At 39.5% G+C, this 17138-nt stretch overlaps 2 protein-coding genes across 7 annotated transcripts in view; one reads left to right on the forward strand and one right to left on the reverse strand.

Annotated features, from left to right (window-relative positions):
• The window catches only part of GPS1 (G protein pathway suppressor 1), a gene marked incomplete at its 5' end in the record, with an annotated part of 21479 nt that extends 15829 nt beyond the window's left edge, over positions 1 to 5650 (reverse strand). Inside the window, 2 exons of one of the 2 annotated variants that reach the window (XM_083353000.1) lie at positions 178 to 270; positions 5579 to 5650. In XM_083353000.1, coding sequence (XP_083209126.1) covers positions 178 to 270; positions 5579 to 5611 — 126 coding nt within the window. Of the gene's footprint in view, positions 1 to 177; positions 271 to 3588; positions 3742 to 5578 lie in introns of those variants that run through there. The other variant, XM_083352999.1, reaches the window with a different exon arrangement.
• RFNG (RFNG O-fucosylpeptide 3-beta-N-acetylglucosaminyltransferase) lies at positions 5580 to 16989 on the forward strand. 5 transcript variants are annotated; one of them, XM_083353006.1, is made up of 10 exons: positions 5713 to 5884; positions 6636 to 6778; positions 7519 to 8187; positions 10767 to 10815; positions 11549 to 11651; positions 11954 to 12107; positions 14423 to 14508; positions 14594 to 14759; positions 15847 to 15932; positions 16070 to 16989. In XM_083353006.1, the coding sequence occupies exons 3-10, from the start codon at positions 7705 to 7707 to the stop codon at positions 16134 to 16136; spliced, it is 1194 nt and encodes a 397-aa protein (XP_083209132.1). In that variant the 5' UTR covers positions 5713 to 5884; positions 6636 to 6778; positions 7519 to 7704; the 3' UTR covers positions 16137 to 16989. The 5 variants fall into 5 exon arrangements, with proteins under 5 accessions (XP_083209130.1, XP_083209129.1, XP_083209133.1 ...); XM_083353004.1 differs by lacking the exons at positions 5713 to 5884; positions 6636 to 6778 and adding an exon at positions 5580 to 5703 and having other exon boundaries at positions 7499 to 8187; XM_083353003.1 differs by lacking the exon at positions 6636 to 6778 and having other exon boundaries at positions 5695 to 5884; positions 7499 to 8187.
• The last annotated feature ends 149 nt before the right edge of the window (positions 16990 to 17138 follow it).

Here is a 17138-nt window from a genome sequence, read left to right on the forward strand (position 1 = left end):
GCCCGCCATTTTAACTGACAATATAAATCAATTTTCCTCAATATACTTATAAGCAAAGGTTACAAGGAAAACAAGGAACAGATAGCATTTGCTTAAATTAAGGACTGATGGAGAACCTAGGTTTTGGAAGACAATTCTAAGAAGCCCGTTCTGTCATTTTTGCCCTCAAGCACATACCAGAGTTGGGTTCTCCACCACATAGTTGATATCAGGTGCATTTTGCTGATCTTCTTGGGGATCTACATCAATCTGCATGGGCTCTACCGCACCCTGTAACAGCAAAGCATGTGAGTGAAACAGGAATGAGGAGTCTCCCTCCCAGCCCCAAGGGGAAGATTCCCTTGCACCAGCAAACATAAATGAACTTGACATTTAAGCAATGCATCTATAACTTAGGATTTTCACTCCATGAAGTTCTTCTCCAGGCCTGCCAGAAATGCTACTCTCGCTTTGTATCACTAAGTCACTCAATAGATTTCCTCACTCTCAATAATAAAACGGAGATGATTAACCATTTTCTGAACCAAAAAAGGCAGTTTAATCCCCTCAGTATCTACCAAGTATGTCTACAAAGTTTGTTCTTATGGTGAGCAAATGGAATAATGTTATATTGGGAAAGAAATTAACAGAATTTAGCATAACTAAATTGGGATGTTTTTCTGGCTTGTCAGCTTATTATCTAAAGTTTATATTGTTTCATATAAGTCATAGAAAATTCTAGGTATACTTTTTATTTTCATTCGTAATGAATGGAAATAATTGTTAACAAGAAAATCAACTTAAATCTTTATGGAAAAAAATGTCAATCAAACCCAAGAGCACATATACGTATAATGTATACAGTAGTGAATATACTGTATGTCCACAATACTGCTATAGTCTGAAATTATTATTGTTATTCTGCAATACGTAGTTCATTATCCAAGATCAGGGCTGGATTTATAAGTGGGCATTTCAGACTTTGGGGAGAGGGCAAAATCATGGATTTTCTCAACAACTGAAACAAAAAGCAGTAACTTTACATGGCATGAGCAAATGCAGATTTACAATTTCATACATACAAATTTACAAAGTTATATACTATGGATAAATCAAGCAAGCATACACCCATCAAAAACACGGCTAGAAATGCAAAGAAAACTATTTATAACCAAGGGAGCTAAATATGAACCGTACAAAAGCACAATTGTCTAAAGCCATGTCTGAACCTCCACAGATGTCATCTTGCACACTTATTTGATATAATCTTGACCTAAAGAACATCAGTATCAGGAATCTCATTAGATCATATCAAAGCCCTATTTTTATTCTATACTCTGGCCAACTGAGTTCCTTTAGAAAGCCCATAAGGATAGGACGGCAAGAGATTCAAGAAAATCTAGGCTTCCTTGGAAGTTTATTAGAAGTTTACCAATGAAAAATGAAAGAAAATTAGTTTTATAGCATGACAGCCTACCTACCACAATCTTCCTCTGTGGTGTGACAGCAGGGATTGAATATGATATCATAAGGTTCCTTTATTTCTAAATCTTTTTAATTGTAAATCAACAAAAACAGGTTTGGGAACTTGTCATTTTAAGCAGAAAATGAAGGATATTTTACCTACTTTAATTAGAAAATTGTTTTGATGAGACATAAGCCTCACAAAGAAAGACTAAAAATCTCTGATCCAAAGAAAACTTTATTGCCATGAGATCCTAATTGTATTCTTATGTGAAGAGATAATGTTGTGAGTCTTCCAGAGTCATTTAGGTGAGATGGATGGCTATATAAATTGAAGAAATAAATACTGCTATTGTGACTTTTCACCTGAACCCTATTAATTCAAAGGATACATTAAAAGGCTGGACAATAGAATGTTCAATTTCACAGAGCCTTCTGTGATTATAAATTAGCTACATGAACCTGGCCAAGGTTTACAGCGTTCACCTAAGCTGAGATCACCATTTGTTTTCAATTAACCATAAACCTCAAATGGTCTGGATAATAAAATAGTGGTAAAAACTAGGCTTTACAGATTCATTCCATTTGCAAACATTGGAGCCACCAAATTTAGATGAACATTTGAAGATATAGTATCAGTGTCAGATCATTGGTCAATATATCTTAATAGAATGTAAATTGGCATCTGAAGTTCTGCAAATGCCATTTGACTACACTTGCTATTAGAAATATCCACTAGTTAGGAAGGTTGGGACTGAAGTAACTAACCTAGCAACATGTGAAGGGCCACAGGTTTCATAACCCGTCTTGTCTGGTTAGCAGAAACTCTCCAAAACCTCTCTCAAAGCCATTTGTATTGCCCAAGACTTTTCCCACTGAGAATCTGCATTATCTGCATATGAAATGCATATTATACAAACAACATTTCAAGAAAAATGTACTTTTTCACAGTATAGTCTTTTCAGAAGACGAAAACATAATTTGAGTTCTTTATAATTAAAGGTGGGGTATCTGAACATATAGAAAGGGCAGACTATTTATGTATCTTCTTAATCATTTAGACCTTGTTTTGGGGGTGCCTTGCCTTTTGTGAATAAGGCAAAGTACTACTTTCTTTTAATTTGGGGGTGCCTGAATGTCACATTGGACAGGGCAATACCATGATGACACCTCCTTCTGTCAGCTCCATTAATGTACAGTACTAAACTATAATGATATATTAATGGCATACTTCAAAACCTAGAAGAGTAAAAAGCACAACTCAATTTTTGAAAGAATTATTGGAGGTTTAAAGAGATGAAATATTGTAAGGCAATATTTCTTAAAGCCAGCTTCTCCAAAAACTATCTAAAAAGGCCTAGCTTTTTGGCTTCTCCCAATTCTCTGAGAATTGCAGAAAGGATTCCTGCTAGACTATATATTTTGCACATATTGTTTTTATTTCTAGGGATTAGAATGCTGCGCTTTATTACTCAGCAATCTGTTGCCAAATTTCAACTATGTGATCTCTGGAGGCCACTAAAAACAAACCAAAACAATACAGGAGCCATATGCAGCCTCTGGACCACTTATCCCTGTTCTAATAAAAGATGGGCAATTATTTCCAAAGAGACAGCCTTCTTCATGCCAGTACCTCATCTATGGATTCATTCCTTCCCTCCCTCCCTCCCTCCCTCCCACCATGAAACAATGGATCCCAAACCAGTCTTGCAATTTTCTTAGCTTTTATAGTCGGGTGATCCTACTGTTGTGTTAATGTCAATTACTTTGATTTTAAGTAATGACATTTGTTAAGGAAAAAAAAATAATATGCAATGTTGTGTTTAAATCACTACTTAAAAGTAGAAAAATGTTTAAAATACATAAATTACATACATAACAAAAGTAAAGCCATAAAACTGCTGTGGAAAATTATAGTGTCACCCATTGCTTTGATTCTGCAAACAAACTATTCTTAAACAATGGGAGACAAATATCTTTATTAGCAGCTCAACAGCAGGTGATAAAATCCTTTATTATTTGAAATACATCCAATTCACAGAAAGGAGGGTTTTTTTTAAAAAAATAAAAGAATATGCCTTAATGTTGATAAAACTCAAGTCATTCTCACTCAGACATCCTTGAGTGCTTTCTCCTTTGAGATACCTCATAAAGTAGGGTGCAGGCTGATAAGCAGGCACTCAGGCTGAAGTCTCCAGATGTACCTGGGAGGAAGAGGTCTGACCTACTGCTGCGGGGAGTGTTGTATAGATCTGTCACTGACGAGGAAGCTGAGCTTGGAACTGAACTATCCCTCATCCTGTCCTGACTCTCTGTACCCCCTCGCCCTGACACAGAGCTCGCCAGCTGCTAAAGGAAAGAAAGGAAGTTAATGCCCCTGCAGTCATAAACAGCTATAATTCATGGTAGGCTTAGAATAATATGAACTGGCTTTCTTTCTCTTTTACCGCGTAGGCCTTTATAATATCCATCTTAAGGTTATAAAGAATTAGCCTTTATGTGCTACATTAAACAAGTAACAAACGTCAAATCCACTGGCTTGGATGCACAACTACCTATGTACTGTATTATAAATAGTAAAATCAGAAGAGATACATTTCATGACACTTGTGACATGGTAATATGAGAACTTGGGTGCAGAAAAGTTTCCATAATGCCCCTAGAGAAGCTAGAAAAATACATGGCATGTCTAAGGTAAGAAAGATGAGGAGGGATTTTTGGGAGGGGCAAGTAAAAAATCTGATTTCTAAGACTTTTCTTAATGCTGCAAACCTATGACATTTGAAAAATGTTTTAGGAGATACTGATCAGAGAGAAAATTCAACATCCAAATTCCTCTCTCAGTTGTCATCTTTCAAGGTTGTTGGTTTCCGGCATCAGTTAAAATCAACAACAGAAAGACCAAAAACCCTGAGAAACAAAAGAGAACTTTTGGGAAGAGGACTGTTAACCAGGAAGGAGACAGAAAGTTGAAAATGTTCCTCCATCCTTATTTTTGTCCTGTGATTCTACTATTTTTAATGCACCAGCAAGGGTGAAGTTTCTGACATAGGAGATAGGACCGTTTGCCCAAATGTCTGTTCACAGGTACTTCAATTTCTCTCATTACATTTCAGGCATCATTTTGGTTGATTTTTCATCTCCGGAAGCAAATGCACAATTACAAGAGCAGCAAAAAAAAAAAAAAAAAAAACCCAAAAAAACCCCAGTCAGTTTATTCCAACTTTTGAGTGGCAGCACTTGCTTGGCCACTGCATTTCATAACCAGGAGATAATAAAACAACTCTTCGTTATGCAAATTGTGCTACAGTGCAATTCTCTTTCAGTCATATTTAGGGTAGGGTAGACAGACGGTCATGACAAGTCATTTATATCTACTTCCCCGCTTAACGCTGTAGTGTCACCACACAACTCTGGGAGGGGTGGTGGAAATGAAGGCAGAAACAGACCCCTTAAAGCAGGGATCTTCAAACTTGGCCCTTTGATGACTTGTGGGCTTCAACTCCCAGAATTCCCCAGCCAGAGGCACTCTGGCTGAGGAATTCTGGGAGTTGAAGTCCACAAATCATCAAAGGGCCAATTTTTAAGACCCCCGCCTTAAAGCATTCAAACTAAAACTATCCGCTCTGTTTGGGGAATTTCCACACAGACGTACGTTACATGTTCTCAGTCCGTACGCGGAGTGAGAAACTCGGGACTGATCCTTCGGCTAGCCAGCAGCCCCGAGAGGTCATCTCTACAATTTCCACACAACCAAAAAGGCAGGGCAAAGAAGGGAGGGAGGGGGAGGTCTTAAAGGGGAGGGGAGCCGCAGAGCCAAGCGCACCAGGCGGCGGGGCCTCTCCATCTGGCGGCCGTGGCGGCCGAACCCCTCGCACTCCGGGTAACGGATCTGTCTTCGCTCGAGGCCGCCCCTGCCTCCCGCCTGCCTCCGCCGCCTCCCCTCCTTCAAGCAGGCAGCCCGGCGAGCTTCCGAGCACAACACATGGGGCTGATCCGCCGGCGGAGCCGCTCGGCAGCCGCTCCCAAAACAGGCGCCTTCCCGCCGCCGCCGTTAATTACGCGCGGCGAGCCACCACGAGACACGCCCCGCGACCGAACCCCCGCGACCGACCCCTCGAAACTTCCTCGATACCTGTAAATTGAAGACTTGGACGGGTAGCGGCATATTGACCCTCGCACCATGCACCTCCGGGTCACGTCCTCCCCTCCCACTTCCACGTCCGGATCACTTACGCAAGCGGGTCAAGCCGGCGACAGGTAAAGCCCTTAAAGGGACCGTAACCCCCCTTGTCTGTTTCCTCCCCGACCCGCCCTCTACCCCGGGATCCTCTTGATTCGGCCCGGAGAGGGCTCGGAGCCTGGGCCGGCGGGCGCGACGAGAGCCAAGCGCCCGGCCCGGCTTCTTCCGCCGCCAGCGGGAGCGGAGCCGGCCCTGCCGGTAGGTGCCCAGGAAGCCTCGCTCTGGCCGGCAGCGGGAGGGGTAGAATTCCCGTAGCGTTCTCACGGGCGGGGGAGGGGGAGGGAGAAGAGGGGGAGCGTCAAGGTGTGTGTGCTTGTTGCCATGGTGAGGAGTCGAGGCCGCCAGTTTGGGACACCTGGTCCCTAGAGAGGCCTCGCCCGGAAGGTGGTCTTCCCGAAAAAGCCCCGACGATCCCTAGGAGTTGTTTCTAAATGTGCCGGCTTTAAACTGTTTCTGCTTGAAATTACAATCGACCCTAAAAATGGTCTGGAGGCCGCAATCCTAAATTTACTTTAAGAATAAATGCTTACTCGTTGAATTTTATTTGATTTTGTTTTTGCGTGAATTGTCCAAAGATTATATAGCGCGTAGCAACCTGTAGCAATCATCTCCTCCTCCTCCGCCGCCTCCTTTGGGACGAAGCAGTTGTCGTTTTCCGAAAAAAAGTACAAACATTGCTCGGAATATATGCTGTATTTTTTTTTTTGTTTATTTACTGGAATGATTTCTTTACCGAGGCACCAGTGCACTTAAAAAGCAAATCTGTAAATTTCACTTGTTTGCCCTGTTAGGGTTTTCCTAAGCACAATTGATTTTAATGCATCTGATTCTGTGCAGAATGGACTGCAATTCTACAATGTATTTCACAACCCCTCTAATATAAAGCAGGGGGGGTGGCCAATGTGGTTCTTGCCTTAATTTCTTGCATTCTTTGGCCTTATTTCAAAAGCAGTCTGCAAAGACTTGATTCAGAGAGTTATGCAAGGTTAATCTGTTTTTTTCTGGAAGTCTGCTGGATGGGAAAAAGAGAAAACGTCAACAAGAGAGAAAAGGGGGAGCATCATGAAGAAAAATTAGGTGTTAGGAAAAGAGGTAATATATTATCCATTGCTTTAATTCGACAACACCCACTAATGCTATGTGGTCCAACAGTATACCATTTATGTGAGTCTTTCTTTTTTCTTCTCTTGAATAAACCATCTAACTTCAATTATTAATTTGGTTTCACTTATTTTCCCCAAAATAAGCCTAATCATACAAAAAATGCAGTTAAGTTTATCTTCTTAGTTTGGGGGAGGGAGTTTCTACTAAATTAAATATACTGTAGATTGTATATATAGATTATATACAATAATTATATATTGTAGACCCCTTTTTAAGTAAGCTTAAATCAGTAGAACAAGTGACAGAAACTCACAGCATAACAATATTCTTTTTCAATTATATTTCACTTTCAGCATGTTTCCTAAATGTTATTTAAAGTCATTTTCATTAATAATGAACATAAAGCTCTAAAACACTTTTTTTTGCATAATGCCCAGTTTTTCTTTTGTAATAGCAGAGTTTCAACAATATCCCACACACTAAAGTTCTAACTAAAACAGCAGATAATTGAAAAGGCCTGGGAACTGCTGTCAGTCCCAATGATACTGGAACAGGAAGAACAATTGTGATTCTGTATAAAGCAATTTCATATATTCATATGTGAGTCCATATTAACCATATCTTTGATTATTTTAAGGCACTTTGGTTCTTATCTCATGGTTACTTAAAACATTCAAGTTTCCTTTTTTCTCTCTCACACATAACAAGTGACAAATCCTGTATTTTAGGATAACAAATCCAGACCCAGGTATAGAAAGAAATCAACTCCTAATGATTGAATACCACAAAGATGATACTGTATAGCTATAAAAGTCCCACAACTACACAATTGAGCTTCATTTCAAAGGCTTCATCATCACTGGGAAGTGATATCCCAGTTTTACAAGATGGCAAATGCCCTTAGGGGCTGAAGAATGAGCTTTTCTTGCATTAGGCTCACTAAGATATGCTTCCTGCTCTCCGTAATCACTTGCACAGTTCTTCTTTTGCTAATTCCCAAATTCCAATCCAGCTGGAGATTTAAGATCTATCCTCAGCCTCGTCCATCACTTGTTTTTAATACTTCCAACAAGGATGATACCCTACTTCAGCAGGTGGAGTTCAATTCCCCCAATCCTTTGGATGCTGAGATTGACAATATAGTGCCCTTAACTAAAGAAAATCTACTAGAAAAATGGAATCATTATTTCACAGACACTGGTGGATCCCATCTGAAAGCTAATGGAAAGATAAATAAAAGGCCATACAATGTGATACGTATGAAATCTGCTGAGGTCTCTGCTAAAGAAAAGTTGGATTTGAAAGATATTTTTATTGCTGTGAAAACTACAAGGAAATATCATAAAACAAGGCTAAACTTGCTCTTCCAAACATGGATATCTCAGGCCAAAAGTCAGGTAAGAACACTATTTATTTAACAGTTGTATTATTTTGTTAATGATATTTATTATTAACAGTTTATGTATAAAGCATGTTAAAGCATGTTTCATAGGTTGAAAATAATGTTGGAAAGAAATGGTTTTCTTTTTTATGATAGCACAATAGTTGAAATTAAACCTGTCATCCAATTAAAGTAAAAATGATAATTTTACCATACTTCTCCTCCTATCTGTAATGACACTAGAGCAGGGCTTTTCAACCTGTGGTACGTGTACCACTGGTAATACTTAGGCACCTGGCAGGTGGTACACATATGATGGGTTGAAAAGCACTGTAACAAAAAGTGTAAAAGTGGATGAGCTGAAGCTGTGGCAGCACCAGACAGGCCTGAGGGAGAATCAGCCGGAGTTGCAGGGTTTGGGTGGAGATTCAGCTGGAGCAGCAGTGTTGCCGGGGCTCTGCTGAGAGCCCAGGATTGGTGCCCACAGCTCCAGCTGATTGGCACTTCCAGCGCACCCGGAAGAGAAAAGGAGGGGGGGGGAGAGGAGAGGATATAAAAGGAAGAAGGGGGAGAAGAGAGGAGAGGATATAAAAGGAGGAGGAGGAGGATATAAAAGAAGCAGGGGAGAGGATATAAAAGGGAGAGAAGAGAGGATAGCAAAGAGGAGGGGCGAAGAGAGGAGAAGATATAAAAGGGGGAAGAGGAGAGGATATCAAAGAGAGAAGAAAGGATATAAAAGAGGAGGGGGAAGAGAGGAGAGGATATAAAAGGAGAAGGGGGGAGAGAAGAGCGGATATAGAAGGAGTAAAACCGGTCCTTTTTTTCCTTTTTTTAACGGTTTGTAACATTTCATTAGATTATAGAATAAAGTACAAAAATACAAAACCAAATAGGACACAGTGGGGAGGAATAAGGGAAAGAAAAGTGAGGGGGAGAAGGGAAAAAGAAAAGAAAAGGCATTGACTTCCAACTTCCTCTGTTGCAGTAGAATGAAGCATTAACATTGAACCTCAACTTTTTACTTTCCCGTAATAGTATACACTAGCCTTTTTTTTTAGTTATCAAGTTTTTGACACCTTGCTAAGCACTGGTGGTACTTGAATATTTAATAATTTAATTTAATAATTTAATTTGTATACCGCCCTTGTCCCGAAGGACTCAGGGCGGTGAACAGGGCAATACATAGTAAAAAACAGGATACAAAAATTAAAAAGTGAGTAAACAACTATGCCCGTAGTAATTGATACATATTAAAAGTTAAAACTACGGTAATTATAAAAAAAAACCCAACCCCATCCCGTCAGACCATGAATATTGTCATGTCTTAAAAGTGGTACAATCTGTGAAATGGTTGAAAAGCCCTGCCCTAGAGTTCTAGGAGCCCTCCATAACAGGGAATTCCTGGCATGACCAAATAATACATTGCAGAAGTCAAGGGCTATTCAAGCCAGCCCCGTCCCTTCTTCCTAATGAAGCAACCCTGCAGATTTACCGTGCATCAGATCAGTTCCGCATGCATGCATGCTGATTCTGACATGTTCTTCTGCACGAAGGTAGATCATAATTGGCTATTTATGGTAGTTATACAATAATTCAGTTGAGAATGTTTTTATCCCATCTTTATTATTTTTTATAAATAACTCAAGTTGATGAACATTCCTAATTCTCTTTCCTCCTATTTTCCCCACAAAAACAACCCTGTGGGGTGAGTTGGGCTGAAACAATGTAACTGATCCAAGGTCACCCAGCTGGCTTTTATCCTTAAGAAAGGATTAGATTCCCAGTTTCTAGTCTGATGCCTTAACCACCAGAGGTCAGCAACCTGAAACAGTGAAAGAGCCACTCGAAACCGGTTCCCTCACAAAAGGAAAAACTCAGAGCCGCAAAAAAATGTGTGTGCATGTGCGTACATGCGCGCATGCGCAGAACAGGGTTTGACTGAAGAGTGGAGCCAAGGCAAGATATGCACCTACCCTGCATATTTGAATTGATTGAACTTTTTTAGTCCCACTTTTTTTTTTGGACTACACATAGCAAAGGACTGGGAGCCGCATGAGACGGCTGAAAGAGCCGCATGCGGCTCTGGAGCCGCGGGTTGCAGACCTGTGCACTAGACCAAACTAGTTATGAAACCCTTGATCTTTCATTGGTTCGGATTTTTGCTGAGTTGAAAATAAGAATTACATGACTGCTTCTTGTACCATATTAGACAATAGATTTGGTTTCCTTCCTGCCTATCACAGGGGTCCCCAACCCCTGGGGCTGTGGACCGGCAGCAGCACGCCAGAAACCGGGCCGTACAAACCAGCAAAGCCCCATCCGCACACGTACGGGATGCGGGTAGCGCACGAAACCACCATCCTCTCTGGTCCACAGAAAAGCCCCTCCATGGAACCGGTCCCTGGCACCCAAAAGATTAGGGGCCACTGGCCTATCAGATAATGTGGTTAACAAGCTTGAAACCTATAAGGGGAAAAAGAGAGTCCTTTTTTGCTGAGGCTGTGGGAAACCAATAATAACATTCTGACTGAAATTAGCAGTGACATTATTCTGAAATCTTCAGGAGATGAATAATTCTTGATTTGTATCCTATAGACGTTTGTATTCACAGACGGGGAAGATGGTGAGCTGCAGCTTAGAGCAGGTAAATTGTTATTCACTTTCCAAGTTTATATTTAGAATAAGATACAAATCACTCTTACAAGCCACTGTCTTTTTAGAGAAGGAATTATATAGACCATATGCTTCGCAGAAAGAAGATCCCCAGCTCATTGTCTTTAGGAATGCGGGAACCAGTTCCCGTCCTAAGAACTAAAGGATTGAAAATAGATAGTGCTGTTTATGATGTTATATTCAGTTATTTCCATTTCTGGGTACAAAAAGATTATTTTGTTTTTGAAATGCTTCCTATTTGCCTGCATTGAGAATTTTGCATTGATGCTAATACTTTAAATTCCTTCAGACTATTAGTGTTCCAAACGCAGTAATGATAAATAGCGCTTGCAGATATGAATGAGAGCAATTTAATATATGTTGCAGCTTTATAGTTGTGGAACATGGAATTGCAAAAAATACTACCATAAACACTTTTAAAGATTGCAATAATTTTCTTACATTCCTGGTGAAAACTTCAGAAGCATTAAGTAAAACTATCATGCTTGCCCATTTGCTTTTTTCATTTCATATGCTAGATCATATGCTAGCACTGGATGCTTATTTATTTATTAATCAAATTTGTATAGCACCCCATCTCACCTAAGGCCCCTCCGAGTGGCGTAGAACAATAAATGTAATCTAACAGTTCAAGTCTCTTCTTCATATATGAGTACGATTATACTTGCTATCAGAAACTACATGGAATCCTTTTTATTTTATAGGGGATCATATAATTAATACCAACTGCTCAGCTGTTCATACCCGCCAAGCTCTCTGCTGCAAGATGTCGGTGGAATATGATAAATTTCTAGAGTCTGGGCAAAAGTAAGTGGAAATAACTGTTTCATTAATAGTTACTTTCAGTGCTCTTTGGGCTTCATCAATTAATCTTCATTTGCTGTTCTTTTGATCAGTATATAATATAAGAGTGTGCTGGGTTTGATCTAATTTTACGTAGTTTAAAAGATTTTCACCATTTGTTCTCTCCCTACTCCCTAGCATTTTAATTATGTAATTTGCATTGTTAATAATGCATAGATTTGAAAGATGAGGTCTTCTCCACAGAGAGCTTTGTTAGATCTTTGCTATGACCTCCACTGCAATCTTCTTCTCTGAATTTCCCGCAGGTGGTTTTGTCATGTAGACGATGACAACTATGTGAATTTGAAGAGCCTCCTGAGTCTTTTATCTGCTTTCTCACACAGCCAAGATATATATATAGGAAGACCAAGTCTGGACCATCCAATTGAAGCAGCAGACCATCTCCGGAATGATGGATCAGTGAGCAGATTCTTTTACTGTTGGTTTTCATGAACGGGAAAAAAAGCAGATTCTTGTACAGTCTTGCATGTTTACTTTCATCTGGAATTCCTCATCCTACTTTGTTATTTTTCTAGCCCACCAGCATGGGTGCGGGCAACACTTCCCTAAGAGGCATGGCTTGAGGTTGATTTTTGAAGATGTTATTTCAGACTACCATTGCTTCCTCTGTTGTACTGAATTGGTAGCTGATAAGATTTTCTTGCCAGTAGCAGTGCCCCCCCCCCCCCGGACTTTAATTTACTGCTCTCTCCCTCCATATAGTATAACCCGTTTGTGAATAATATAAAAGGTTGCATCCTTCAGAAACAAGGTGTAGAATGGCCTTCAATCCTTCCAGTTTATCAATCCATAACAGGACTTTATGGCATAGGTGCTTAATAGGTTCAGAATAATAACCGTATTTATGATCTTTCCCTTGGAGTTACCCTTATTCAGGCAGAAGTTTAAAAGACATCCCTTCTTAAAACTCCCAGAACTAGCAAATTTCAGCTGGTTCTTTTGGCATCATTTGGGATTAGGTAGGATGGAAGATTTTTTAGGAACAAAGTGGGTACCTTAAGTTTTGAAGAATTTCCCATTTCACCCACTTTGCAAGTCTCAATATGCCATTCAAAAGCTGATTACAGATTGTCCTCGCTTGTCAACCATGTCTTCAGTGACCATTCAAATTTACAACGGTACTGAAAAATAATTTTACACCCAATTTATAACCTTTGTAGTGTCCCCCAATCATGCGATTGCCGTTATAATCAGTATTCATCTTGTGCCCAATGTGTGATTTTCCCCACCCTTCAGTACAGAGATTGGAAAAAAAACAGATTGCAAGACAGACACCTGTTTGCTCTTTTACATATAGAAAGCAGTGGAATTGTGCAGCAGCCTAGGGATGACAAGTGTAGACGTGCTACACAAAGAGCTTACTGTACTCTAAATCCGTTCTCCAGGGAAGGCAGTGACAGAGGAGAGACTGCCTGCAGAAATCGCGTCCTTTTTTCTTCTTTGCATCCCCCCCAGATTGGAGAGGGATTTTAAGAGAGCAAGTAGTTTGCTCTACTGCACATTGAAAGCAATGGAATTGCACTGGCAGTGGGAAAGGTTCAGGCAGAGATTGCCTACAAAAATGCTTGCTTTTTTCTCCCTCCCCCAGAACAGAGAGATTGGAGAGGAAGAGGTTTCAAGAGAGTACTGTAAGCTCTTTCCATAGTGCACCTGAGGATTCCAGCCCCAGACTGCCAGTGTGATCGCATTGCTTTTGATTTGTACAAAATAGAGGTAGGCACTGGGGGAACAATTTGGAGGCAAACAAAAGTCCAAGGTGAGAAACTGATTAGTCTTGCCTCCAGCCAGAAAGCAAAATCACTTCAGGGGAGCTGCCTGTCCCATTTAGGGTTATTAGGTGAGGACTACCTGTATGTCTTGTAGGCCAAAATGAGTAAACTGATGGAAGAAGAATAATATCCAGCAGAAACACCAGAAAAGCACTAGAGGTAGTCAGTTCAGTTTTTTTGGCTTACATTAAATGCCATCTTTTCCATCCTTCACTGTCAGTCATAGCAGGCTAATAAAATTGAAAACTTTCTTTACAGGTTTGCCTTAGAGAAACACAGCTCACTTTGATGCATATTTTGCTGTTATTATAGGGAAAATTCAGATGATGCTGTCATGTTTGGGCAACTCCAATCTTTTCTGTTTGTATCCTACAGTAAAGAGCACAGTATGGAAATAATTAGATCTTTTACTAATTAGGCAATTATGCAACTTATAGGCAACATATATTTGTAAATGCCCAACACTTCAGAACACAACACAAGAAAAAAATATTTTTGAAATTAAAAGATCTAAGCTTCTTAACATGAAATAAATGTGCAGATTTTCACATTTTAAAACCAATTACAAAACTCAACTTTGAATTTATAGCTACAGTTGTGATTTCATTCCTCTACTTACAATTGCCTGTTTCTCTGTAATTAATTGTAGTGATTATTCTGTTCTACAGCCATACAAAAATAGGTATTATGATTAAAATCCTGTACATGTTTGCTTCCATAAGTCTGATTGAACCAATTTCATTGAAGCTATCTGAAGAATTAGTTACACACAAAGAATGTCCACAGATAGTACGTTTCTTCAAATTCAAGTTTGGTTTAAGATTGGTTTCCTGAAGCTCCAACAATTTTCTGCGGCTTTCTAAGTGTCAAATGGAATTGCCAGTCTCTAGTTGATCACAAAAGGAATGCTCAGTCGTTCTAACAAGTCTCTGTTTATTTTGCTAGACCACTACAAAATTCTGGTTTGCCACAGGCGGTGCTGGATTTTGCATCAGCAGAGGCCTGGCCCTCAAGATGAGCCCCTGGGCTAGGTAGGTGCCCTTGGAACGCCTGCTCCCCCCTGTGGCCCAAAGAGAACTGAGGAGAGATTCATGCCTTGACTTTCTATTTTGGTAGCCTTGGGAGCTTCATCAGCACTGCAGAGAGAATTCGCCTCCCTGATGATTGCACCATTGGCTACATCATTGAGGGGCTCTTGGAAGTGAAATTGTTGCACAGCCCTTTATTTCACTCTCATCTGGAAAACCTACAGCAGCTGCGGGGTGGAGCTGTACTCAGACAAGTAAGGACAACTCTCCTCTAAGCAGATGCTTCTTGACCCCCACCACCTCTTCCCTCCTTAAAAGTGTCCGTTTCATGGGAGTTTCTAACTGAAACTGCTGCAAGTTTGTCATCTGCGACAGTATTGATGTAGTACAAACAAAATACAAAAGCCTTTTGTGAATTTCTCTCATGGCAACGGGAAGAACAAGGAGAAACGATGGGCATTTTCCAAGTAAACATAATAGGTTTCTTGCTAGTTATTGTTGAGGCGAAGACTAGGTTTTGAAGTTATGCAAAAAACAATTGGGAATGAAGTTAAATGTCAGCATTGAATTTGTACGTATCTCTATACTATGTGTGTAAAACAGGGAAGTGAAAGAGTACATGACAAGGCAGTGATCCATGAAGGGGGAAACAGTAAATAGGATGTAGCAATATTTAAAGCGAAAGAAAAATACAGGAAGTAGATACAACACTCTACTTCTGGAATTCCAGAGAACTTTAGTCAACTTTATGAATACCTTGTAGTTGTTTAGTGACTGCCTCGGTTAGCAACTGTTCAAGTTACAGCAGTAATGAAAAAATATTTGTGCAACGAATCCTCAAATTTATTACCTTCACAGGTCTGTGCTGGCAAGGGAAAGGAAAGGAAGGGAAAGAACATAAGCATGGTAGCAATTTTACTTACTAGCCACTTAATAACTAAGTTGCCAGTGCTAAATGTTCATTAAACAAGGATTACTTGAATTTTCAAAACTATTCCCGATTATGTTGGCCTTACTTTCACATCCAGATAAAAAAGCAAATATTTGTTTTCTTCTAAGTAAAAAGATGGCTATGATAAAGAGATAAAAATGTTTTTTTCCCTATAAGAGTTTAAGGATTGTTTAACCTGATAGCAGCAGTTGTGGAATTCTGTTCATTTCCCCTTCCCCAACTAAGATGTTTCAATTGGCTCTAATCGTAGAGAGACTGTAATATATTTCCAATCCCTGGTAACTAATTTTACTAACTGGAGAAACCAATTTTAGGACTTGACTGTGTTCCAAATATTTTTTAAAAAATAATTTCTAACAAGTGCAATTTTGAATATGTGTTTTTTCTAGGTTACCTTGAGTTATGGTGGCCCTGAGAATAAACGCAATGTTGTCAGTGTGAGTGAAGTATTCAGTATACAACAAGATCCAACTCGGTGTGTACATTATGTTCTAAATATCTTAAATCTCCTATCCTACTTGTCTGGTTAAGAAATTCAAACATGACAACTAAAAATAGACGGATAATATATTTGCAGGATTAGACTATAACTTCTTACCTTACTCTTTGCAGGTTCAAATCTGTTCACTGCCTCCTCTACCCTGAAACTCTGTGGTGCCCTACTGTAATAGTGAAATGATATCTCCCCTTTCCTGTGAATCTTACACAATTTTCTTTAAATGAATAGCCAGAGCTGTATTTCGGAGGAAGACGAAAGACAAAGCAAATCCCAAATAAATCAGCCATTCGTCAAAATAATACTTGAGAACTTTGGTCTGGGGCACATTATAAATAATATCTGCAATGTTTCTATTGGAGTCTTAAATATATCTTTGCCGAGCCATAACCCTCCCTGCATTCTATTAGTACAATTTCAATGTAAAGCTGCAGTCTGGCACTGTAGCAATATGGCTGATAAGTAGTCATTTATAATTGTAATTGTTTGGAGCAAAGCATAGCTTTTTTGTTGTTAAGACAAATGTTCTTATTTGGGAAGGTAGTATAATCAAGAAAGTATTTTTTGTTAATTCTGCTTTACTAATTGTATTCCTGTGGAACCACAGTAGAAGTGTTAGAAATGTCATCTCTTACAGTGAATATGAGACAAGCCAGTCCCTAGCAACTTCTCTACTCTATACATTAACCTCTTGACTTCAGGGCCCTTTAAAATTGGCTTTCATTCTTACCGTTTTGGAAGTTCTCCACTGTTACAGTCAAGTCCCAACTGGTCTTCAATATTTTCTAACCACTAATTGTTTCAAGGCATTGAAACAGATATTTCTGTTGGCTGGACCATCATATGAATCTTACATATTATATTGCATCTAGACTTCCTGATGATATATACCCAACACCCAGTAGATTGGATCTTTGAGAAAATGAGTATTAGCAAACATATTTGTAAAAGGATGGAACATGAGGGGGTTTTTTTTGGAGGGTTTTCCACTGGTTCCATGATTGACAGTCACTTAATAAAAGATATCTCTGAGTCACTATTATGGTACAGAATCCTTCTTGTAAATATAGCAGCATTCACCAAAAACACAGAATTGTGCATTTGAGAATGAGATGAAGAAACACTAGGTATCTATACCAAGAAGAAATAAAAGTGTGATGTAAAAATTAAGCCATTAATATGGCA

The sequence above is a fragment of the Vipera ursinii genome (assembly GCF_947247035.1).
Source record: "Vipera ursinii genome assembly, chromosome: 2".
In the NCBI taxonomy this organism is placed as follows: Eukaryota; Metazoa; Chordata; class Lepidosauria; order Squamata; family Viperidae; genus Vipera; species Vipera ursinii.

Excerpts from the sequence above, each read along its gene's own strand:
- RFNG (XM_083353004.1), top strand. The coding sequence starts at position 7,705 with ATGAGCTTTTCTTGCATTAGGCTCACTAAGATATGCTTCCTGCTCTCC. Across the intron at positions 8,188-10,766 it reads TATCTCAGGCCAAAAGTCAG|ACGTTTGTATTCACAGACGG; the intron begins GTAAGAACACTA and ends TGTATCCTATAG. Across the intron at positions 10,816-11,548 it reads TGAGCTGCAGCTTAGAGCAG|GGGATCATATAATTAATACC; the intron begins GTAAATTGTTAT and ends TTTATTTTATAG.